The sequence below is a fragment of the Protomyctophum parallelum genome, assembly GCF_964188405.1.
Source record: "Protomyctophum parallelum genome assembly, chromosome: 12".
Lineage (NCBI taxonomy): Eukaryota > Metazoa > Chordata > Actinopteri > Myctophiformes > Myctophidae > Protomyctophum > Protomyctophum parallelum.
Window position 1 is genome coordinate 23,346,827 of NC_139712.1, and position 10,555 is coordinate 23,357,381.

Consider the following 10,555-nt stretch of genomic DNA (forward strand, 5'->3'; position numbering starts at 1 on the left):
TTTTTTGACGCACACGACGGAGACACAACGCGCCTGGTGGAGCCCCGGTGTTATTGTGCTCTTTCGAGACGTCGTCAATATAATTAGATCATTTGCAAATCAGAAAACAAGGTTATTGTCTGAACTTAGCTGAGATAAGATCCAAAATGGAAACACGCACATCTCAAAAAGTTGATGGGTGCTGAACAAACAAATATACAGAAAACGAAGGTATTGAGCTAAAAGTATTGGTTATGCTATCCATTTTCCCTCTACTACGACATCATCAAGTTCAATGACGATATAGTTTACAATCGCAAGTGTGGATGGATTCATTTATTTTGTCACTGAACACAAGCGTAAAAGAACATTTCCAATCTGCTACTGCTTTAAAGGTTTCATGACATTCATTTTCATTCCTTTTAGGTTTTATTATTACCTCAATTACACCCACACACAACCTGAACTTTGAACATTCAGTGGATTTCCTGTGGTCTGGGGTTTACTCTCTGTGTTCTGACCTCCAGACCACGGAAAAATCAACTGAATGTTAAAAGTTTAGGTTTGTTGGGTGTAATTGAGCTCAGAATACCTAAAAAGAAAAAAACTTTTATGTCACGATCCCTTTAACCCTGTAAGACCCGGATATATTTCTATTTGCTAAAAAGAGATTTCAACCTTAATACTACTTCGTACTACTAGGACTTATGTTAAAAAAATATGTAAAAAAAAAAAAAAAAGGTTTGATGAAAATTGTATGCACATTTATAATAATTATATAATAATATAATACATTAATAATTTACATTTGGGGGATATCTTTCACAATAATGAATAAAACATGTTCTAGAAATTCTAATGATAACAAAAAAACATATATTACAATTATTTTACTTACTTTTATTGATGGTTAAAGGTCAACAAATTGTTCAAAACTTTTAATTTGTGTGAATTTCAGCCTCTGTGGGGGGTATTTATATGCAAATATCATGACCAATGGCATTGCAATGAACATCAATGATGACGTTTAGGTGAAAAAAGATCAGAAAAAAAAGTAATTAATTCATTAATTAAAATTAAAATGTTACTGAAAAGCAACGCTGGGTCGTACAGGGTTAATCATTTAGAATTTCACTTCAGCACACTTTCACCATAGCGTGTTTCCCCTTAGCTTGGAGTTTCACCGTGGTCCAATTGATGACGTTGCCCCTTTCGACGGCCCCGCTATCGGCGAGGGCGCTGACCCTGCGCTGGCTGACCACGTGGTCCCACATGTTGACGTCGGTGATCTCTCCGGCGAAGCTCTGGTGCCAGTCGAAGTCCCCCAGGAGTTTGTCCGCGTCCTGCCCGAGAATAACCCTGCCTCTGGCCTCCAGCGTGTAGCCCTCTTGGAGTTTGGTCATCATGGACCTAGTGTGGCAGTCGTGTAAAGTGACTAGTTACATTTATTTTAAAAGACCACTTCACCACTTTTCAACCTATCTTCATATAATTGGTCCTCACTAATGATCATGATGAAATACCACCCTTTTTTGTACTCAGTCTGTGTCTCATGGGAGGGCTGTGGGCAGTTCAGAAACCCGTCCACCAGTGACATCATCGATGGAGAATCCAAAGCTAATAGAAACTGCAGGCTTTCAATTTCTGAAAAGTTGCAATGCGGAAATGGAAGCCATCTTTCTTCACAATAATAAAAATCTAAATATCTTTTCCAAAAACTTTTGTTTAAAAAAAATCTGTCTAACGATATTATGATGTCACTGGTGGACAGATTTTTGAACTGTCCACAGCCCTCCTATGAGACACAGGCCAGGTAGAAAGGAAATTGGTGAGGACCAATTATATGAAGATGGTTGAAAAGTGGTGAAGTGTCCTATAGGCCTAGTACAATTATGAGGTATTTGCACTTTAGTTGAAGTATTTCAAATTTCCAGTATGTTTACTTCCACTCGGCTATACATGTCATAGGCATTTCATAGGTACTTTTACTCCACTACATTTATTTGAAAACTTTAGTTACTTTGTAGATTTTGATTCTTATTAGATTACAAAACTTACATTAACCACTTCAGCCCTATATACATTTCGACCATTTGAAAATAGCTGATCTACAAGCTCACAATGTGTCACAATTAAATGAACTGTGAGCTTGTAGATCTGCTCATTTCAAAAGATTTTTATACATTTGAAAACTTGAAATGAGACATTCTGCACAATGAGTAGCCTACTTTTACGTTTGCTGCTTTAAGTACATTTTTATACCAATACTTTTGTACTTTTAGTCAAGTACGTTTTGAATTCCGGATTTGACTTGTAACAGAGTATTTCTACATTGCAGTATTGATAGTTTTACTTAAAAGTAAAACATGCGAGTACTTTTCCCACCGTGCACTGACCTGTGTCCGTTCCAGTAGGTGTAAGTCAGGCCTGTGAGCGAGTCCCAGACGAAACACATGTGAGATAAGAGCGAAGTAATCTCAGGGAGTCTGAAGTAAGCAGCCTTGCCGCCGATATAAACTCCATATCTAGATTTGAAAAAGAGAAAATATAACGCTCGTTCAATATTTGCATTGGTTTTTGACAAAATTATATACATGCACATTACAAAGACAAAAAACAGGACACAATCAACAACAAGCCAGTAAATGGTGTAAAGTACATTTACTCAAGTACATATAGGCCTATACAGTTGAGGTATTTTGTTCCTTCTTTACTGGAGTATTTCCAATTTTCAGTAAATCTACTCTCTCTCTCTCTCTCCTCTACTTTTCCTACTCTACTATGTCTCAGAGTTAATTGTAAATTGTTTCGGAGGGAAATATTGTACTTTTACTCCACTGCAATCATTTTAAAACTTTAGTTACTACTTTGGGCTACCTCCATGAGGCGGTTTAGAGTCCCTAAATATAAGAAAAACAGACTAAAGAACACTTACTGTATGTACATCGATCAGTCTGTGCATGCTGCTTTTAAACCAAAATCGTTAAACCAGAGCATATGTTCTTGTTCCTGTCTGTTTCGGTGATCTTTGTCCAGTAATATCTATCGTTTTGTAATGTATTGTGTCTATTTGTTAATTGTTCGCCCCTAAAACATACCTAATTAAAGTGTACAGAACATGTTCCAAGTGTTCCATGTGTACACTCTCAAGAGTTTAAGGGGTCCTTAATTTGCAAATAAAACATTTGAGAACCACTGGACTCATAATGTGCCATACAGTGTCATAGTAAATCATTGTCATACATATTCTGAAGAAAACCTGGAGACTTGACATTCAGTAATTGGAAAAATAAGAACATTATAATGGTGTGTAAACGGACAGAATAAACTGATTTAAGGATGCTTTAAGGCCTATTCATATAGTCCAGATTTCGGTGAAGAGGTGACCACTGTTTCGGTTAGTAAAAACACAGGTAGAGATGTGTTGTGTGAGCGGTGACCACTGCGGTGTGCCGTGACGTCATGTTGTAGTTTTCGGTGGTCACCTCACCTATACAGTATATATATATATATATATATATATATATATATATAACCAGTACAACCACAGTCTTATACTGTTGGCCACTGCTTATGGCTGTCCATCGATTTCGATGATGACATTGCTCCAAGCATGGGTTATTGAGGGGGGTTGTGACGGTGCCATTGCATGCAGCTATGCAGGCCAATGTGTGTGGGGGGGTGCACCAGTCTCTTGGTGGCTGCCTAATGCCGGTCTTCGACACAGAATTTTCATTAGGGGTTTTCTCCTGTAGCCTATAACCAGAGGTTAACCGGTTAACTGGTCAATCGGATGGTGGTAGCCAGACTGAGCTATCCACCTCCGGGGGGGGGGGGGGGGGGGGGATCCCATGCTGTTTAGCCTGAGGTTGCAAAGCCACAGTTACCATGGACGGGGGTGCAGTACTTAGTTTATACAGTTTTTGGTTTAGACTAGTCATTGGTTCGACCAGTCATTAGTCCTACAACTACAACCTATGTCAAACGCTCACCCTAAACCTAACCACCCACGGGCAGCACACCTAAACCTAACCTTAACCCATGTCTAACCAATGACTAGTCTAAACTAAGTAGCCTATGCACCCCGGGGACTGCCACGAGGAGGCACAGCATGTACGGATCTTGGTGATGGATTACGTACTGGCGAGGAAAGACTGACGCATTCTGCTTTCCATCGCTTGGTTCTTAGATAGCCAGCGGCAGTTCCTGGAAGCGAGAGGCAGCAACCTTTTAAAAACTACACCGGGGGATAAGCGATCACCAAAAACTGGAGTTTGTATGAGCCTTAAGGCCACCGCTGCCCTTACCTCCCACTCTTCATACGCCAGATGGCGAGCTCATCGCGTTTCTTGGTGCGGTACTCAAAGAGGATGGTGTCCTTGAGGGGCAGCGCTGAGCCCAGCCGCATGCACAGAGTGAAGGCCTTCAGGGCCATTGTCTGCTGCGGGAACACTTCCACATAGCTGTAGTAATTCTGCTTGGGGATGATCACCGACCTGTCCCCTGCGTGGAAATGATTCAGCATAAAGTAGACATTTTAGCAGAAATTATAGCCCAAAACGTCCGGAGCGTGGATTCATAGAAAAAACGGTTTTAACATGACGCTTAATCAAGAAAGTGAATGACACGCACATACGAAAGAGGCCGGGCGGGGCTAAGCGAGGCGTTGCCTATAGCAACCGGGATTAGGTGTATGGTGATGCTCGTTTGAAGCATGGGTGGAGAGCTATTTCAACCAATCAGATTGCTTCCTTGGAACTACTGTTGTATAATATGGCTTCAGCTAGGGATTCATAACTTCTTGCTTTAGCTGTCAATGAATGAACGGGGGTGCGCGCACGCACACACACACACACACACACACACTCACACACACATGAACATGATGGAACATAATGGAATACTGTACCTGAGACGGAGTGAAGAGAGAGGCTGCTGAGGAACAGAACGGTCAGAAGAAGTTTCATTTTGTCTTGACAAACCTATAGGAGAGAACAAACACTCGTAGCGTGGGCAAAGTGTTTCCGGGTTTCTCCTCATAATGGGAGTGGGGTGTATTGAACTTGAAGCTGCTTGGCGCAAATGTCTGTTTATACACCTGACGTCTGTCCAGGCAAAAACAGGCTTCCATGCAAAGAGCAGTGGTGGAAAAAGTACTCACATTTTTCACTGAAGTAAAATCAATCAATACTGTGGTGTGGAAATACTCTGTTAAAGTAAAAGTCTAGCATTCAAAATGTACTCGAGTAAAAGTACCAGAGTATTGGCTTCAAAATGCCAATACTTTTGAAATAGCAGATCTACAAGCTCCCAATGCAACGTGCTGTGACACATTGTGTCACAGCTCACATTGTGAGCTTGTAGACCGGCTATTTTCAAATGGCCAAAATGTATAGGCTATAGGCCTGAAGTGGCCGGGTAATGTATGTTTTCTAATCATATTCCAAATCTACAGCTGTTAGTAACTAACGTTTTCAGATAATTATTTGCCACTAAGATGTTGTAGGAAAAGTGTTGGAATTACTCAAGTTAAATTACAAATAACTCAAAATTGTACTTAAGTACAGTACTTACATTTTTCCCCTTCATTGTATTGTATTGTTTTCCCTGGTGCTTACATTGTGCTTACAATATAATGGGCAACAGCTTCAATAAAACATTTCCCCACTATTTTAGCATGTTTAAACACACTCTTTGGCCACTCAGAATAGCCAAATGGCATTGATGACGCCTCCAGGTCTTAAGTTAAGTAATAAGACCTGGTACTTAAGACACGCAGAATACAGCCCATAGTCTCTGTGGTAAATGCACAGTACTGAACACTCATGTGATGAAATAAAGCTGTATACCAACCTTACCACGGCTCAATGTCTATGGAGCTGGAAAAGCAGTCAGTCTTGTGTGCAGATCGAGACCAAAAAGCCACCTTCTTTTTAATACCATCAAAACTCGCCTTCTGCTTTACGTCGAGGCTTCTTGATCAAATAAGCTCAAAACAAGCATAGTCAGAATGCAAATGCACAAACTAGATGACTAAACAAACACTCAGTAATGGGCGAAAAGTACTACATATTTTTAACCTATTGTAAAAGTATCAAATACTGCGTGTACTAGAAATACTCTGTTACAAGTAATAGTCCGGAATTCGGAGTGACCATGTATTGGCATCAAAATGTACATAACCCATTCTAGGCAGGAACCCCTTTTGGTGTTTTAAGCATTATGTTATGCTTTAGCTGTTGAAAAATAGCAGATCTACAAGCTCATAGCGCCGCACTATGAACTTGTAGGTCTGCTATTTTTGAAAAACCTGTGAAAATGTGGCGCAAATCATTGAATATATATTCAAACGTTTTTAACTCAAATCTTTGCTTCTGGGCGGGTCCCTAGCTGGAACAACATATTTTCAGATGGTGGTCCTCGGCCAAATACAGATAATTCTGGGGGTCCTTGACATGAAAAGGGTTGAATACCACTGACATAGAAACATAGGTTTTTCAGAAAACTTTTAGGATTTACAAGACATTTTTTAAGAATCGTCCTCAGGTCAAAATGTACTTAAAGTACAACAGTAAAATTACTCATTATGCAGAATAACGTCCCATGTCAAGTTTACTTGAGGTCTTGGAAATGCAACACGTTGCTGACAGCTAGGGGTCCCTCAGGACCGCAAGAATAAACAACATACTGATGGGGCCTCAAGCATAAACAACATCGTGAACAAGCAACCATCATGGCAAAGTTGCAATTAGTTTCCTCACAAAATGGATTTTTTTTTTTTTTATTATTATTATTCAGTCGTACAATTTGTCACACGTGACAGTGAAATTTGTTCTCCGCATTTGACCCATCTCCTGGAGCAGTGAGCCGCAGCCGTGCCGCGCTCGGGAATCATTTGATTAGTTGATTTGACCCCCCAATCCAACCCAATGAATTAACCCATTGATGCTGAGTGCCAAGCAGGGAGGCATTGGGTCCCATTTTTACAGTCTTTGGTATGACCCGGCTGGGCATCGAACCCCGACCTCCCAGTTTCAGGGTGGACACTCTAACCACAAGGCCACTGTCTGGTATTGGTTAGTATTGCTTTGTTTAATTTTTTAATAGTATTGGTTATGCCATTAATGTATGTGTACAAAGAAACCCGATTATTATTTTAGGAAAGGTACCGGCAAACATGCTTTTATGCAAAGTACAGAGCACACTACTAGAAAAGCTTATTTTGTTTTCAGTGGATTTAAGTAAACATTATTTGTATCACACCAACCAAGCGTTGAGGATAACTAGCGAACATCATCAATTTTAGATATTTTTAAATGTAGACAAGAAGTCTACACAATTAGATAATGTAGACGAATTGTTATTTTGATCACATTTTGATGTTTGCCAGTTAACTCTCCTATGATACCAACATCAATACAGCATGGACAAAAACGATAAAGTTTAGGATCTGAGAGGCTAAATGTCATCAAAATGGTGGTCCGTGGCTGACATGCAGAATAATTAATGGACCTTGATATGAAAAGAGTTAAAAACCACTGTTATAGATGGGTATTGGGTAAGCAAAATATCATGGGTGGCAGGTGCCAACATTGGCACAGGGAGGGTGATCACTGGCACACTGACTGGCATAAGTGTGACAGAGAGGTTTTTTCTTAAAAGGGGAGTCTGGGAGTCTATACTGATCATTACATCCTGGTGTGAAAGAAAATATGCTATGTATAGCCTATGGACAATCAAAATCAGTTGGACATTACATTTTGATGTGGTGCCATAATTAAACTTAGTTGATATGGCACACTGACTATCAGGAAAATGAAGGTTGCCGACCCTTGGGGGCCCACGGGCCACACTTTGAGGAAAAACTGGTCTAGCAATGTTTTATTTATGTATTTATTGATGTATTTATAGCCTGGCACTCAGTCTGAATTTTCATTTCGTTTTACTTTTCACTTTCACTAGCAATTCAGGGCTGGAGCCAGGCTATTTATGCATTCATGCATGCATGCATTTAACTTTTTGTAGCCAATAAGGCACACCATGACCATAGAGCAAGTCAAATACTGTAGCTCAAGACATTCAAAATATTCCCTTTCAAAGTGGGTTCCGGGGACCCCCAGGGTCCCTTGAGGAGGTTTCAGGGGGTCCCCAGCTAAATCAATATAGCCTCAAAATCTGTCTAACAGCTGTAGACCTATTAGCCTGGTTAATAAACCAGACCGAATCAGCCGTTGGCAAAAAATAATTTGCCTGCCGGCGGATTACGGTCTGGAGAGGCTCAATTGTACGCCCATTTCCTACACCAGAGAAATGGGGCAGCCAATCGGGACACGGTATGCATGGGCGGGCTTTGGTACAGTGACTTTCAATGCTTGAGACCTTTGACTGACAGTAGCTCTGACCAATTGCGTCGAAGAGAAAATGTTTCAACCCGCCCCCCCTGGAAATGAAATCCAAGCTGAGCCTCCCCAGACTAATATCCCGCGGTCCGTGCGATATTAGTCTGGTTCATTAACCAGGCTATAGACCTATATATAGCCTATACTTTAAAAATAGCTCCACAAGCTCAATGTGACATATCCTGAGCTTGTAGATCTGCTATATTCATAAACTCTTAAAGATATGAGACATTGTGAATGTATATATATATATATATACATACATACACATACATTATTTATTTATTAATCTTGTGGGGGGGTCACTCCGTTGTCAGCATTTTCAGATGAGGGTCCGTGGCCAAATACACATAGTGACCTAGCCTATAGTGAAATGAAGAATATGTTTGAGAAATTAAGCATGGCTTAAACTTAAACACACCCATCCCACCCCCCCCCCCTGTAAGGTTGGAGATGGTTCTTCGTCACAAGAGCGGGGGTGCTGACCTGGGTCACCTGGGTCTTGGCTATATCTTTACCTTAACGGACAAGTTAATAGAACTTAGACTGAAAGGCTTAGTTGAGGTTCTCAAGCAGACTAGATATAAAATGATAATCGGACAGAGAACTCAGCCCTGACACCCCCCCCCCCCCCTTCCCCACCACCACCACAGTCACAAACACACACACACACACACACCTACTGGTCTGTACCTGCAGCAGTGTGTAGTAGTGTCTCCAAACTCTCCATCTCTCTCTGGAAAAGGCCACACATGAACTGTGCGGCACTGAGGCGCTCCAACACAAACACTCTATATAATCATAGTAGCTGATGATTTTTCCCCTTTTTTGGGGGGGGGGGGGGAGGGGGGGTCATGGCACTCTTTGTATGCCAACTACGAGATAGATTTATATCAATTATGAAAGTTTCACCAAAAATCTACTTTTATCACTGGCCCGGTTGCTAGGAAACGCCTTGCATACCCCCAGCACCAGGATATGTCTGCGCACACCCCATAGGGTCCCATTGATTAAAAATAGGATCTTCTTTGGCTGTTATCTCAGAAAAATGTGGCGCTGTCTGCGGTGATGATGATCCATCTGAGGTTCAGATGTGATTTTATCACAAATTGCACCCGACATGTTAGCGAAAATAATCCGTTCCATACAATGGCGGTCTCCGAGCCGGGAAACCGGAAATGAAGGTTCCCTGGCAAGGCTTACCTATCCTTTATTATGCCACCGTGGATAGGTAAGCCCTGGCAGACAAAGAATGAATGAATATAATATAATTTTCACAAATATGGACAAGCTCATATTATTCTACCAGTAACCTAAGAGTTGCAGGTAAAAAAAGGATAAAAAACAAGCGATATTCCATCATATTTAGATTCAACTTTATTGTCAAAGTGTACATTTGTACTTGTACAAGTTCCATCATCTACAGTTTACATAAAGGATTAAAGAATAGATAAATTAACAGGTAAACCAAGTCAGTCAAAACATCAGCACGTTTAATTGTATAAATTCACATCGATTGACTTAAGAAATACTTTCCAAGAGTTATTCCTCTGCTTTAGTATAGATGACTTGTCATTGTCATCCTGGATTAGAGTGAATGAGCATATATTTTTCATGTCTCCACTCAGATGGCTTCTCAAACTGAAACCAAGGGCTCTATCGTTTGCCATGCCTTCCCCGCCAGCATTAACCACAATCCGTGAATTACGCATTTAGGCGCTTCCACTATCCGTAAAACGTATCTTGCCGACACCTTTATTTGTGGGTGGAGGTGTCTGTAGGACAATGGAAAGCGCCTCCTCAAACCACCCGCAATGCAAATTCTGTTTCATAAAAGAATGCGCTCCTGACCTGAGTTTGAACTGCCTCGAGAGGTCTCGTTTGGGTCCCCACAATTCTCCACAAATCTCTGATTGTAATTGAACTATAATCAACAAGTGTCAATTCCTTGTGTCCCATTGTGTTTATATAATTGTCTATTCAAAGAAGTTATTTGATTTATGCCGTTCATTGTGAGCGATTCCATTCGCTCATTCAGTTTCATCCATCCATTGTGCAGCAACTATTTAATGGATTACAATATAAAATTCCCCACAATCAGTAACAGGTAGATGATACTTGTGTCAAACAAATGTGGTTCCATTTAAAGGCAATTAAAGGCTAGATCTTAAGGAAGC

General features: G+C 40.7%; 1 protein-coding gene across 1 annotated transcript in view; it reads right to left on the minus strand.

Annotated features, from left to right (window-relative positions):
* Positions 1-1,100: 1,100 nt before the first annotated feature.
* Positions 1,101-10,555, minus strand: part of LOC310868214 (C-reactive protein-like) — a 46,731-nt gene continuing 37,276 nt past the window's right edge. Inside the window, exons 2-6 of the mRNA XM_083778520.1 lie at positions 9,072-9,145; positions 4,889-4,961; positions 4,287-4,482; positions 2,376-2,504; positions 1,101-1,389 (exon numbers count right to left, since the gene is read on the minus strand). Of these exons, the coding sequence (XP_083634646.1) occupies positions 1,116-1,389; positions 2,376-2,504; positions 4,287-4,482; positions 4,889-4,961; positions 9,072-9,145 (746 nt within the window). The 3' untranslated portion in view covers positions 1,101-1,115. The remainder of the gene's footprint in view (positions 1,390-2,375; positions 2,505-4,286; positions 4,483-4,888; positions 4,962-9,071; positions 9,146-10,555) is intronic.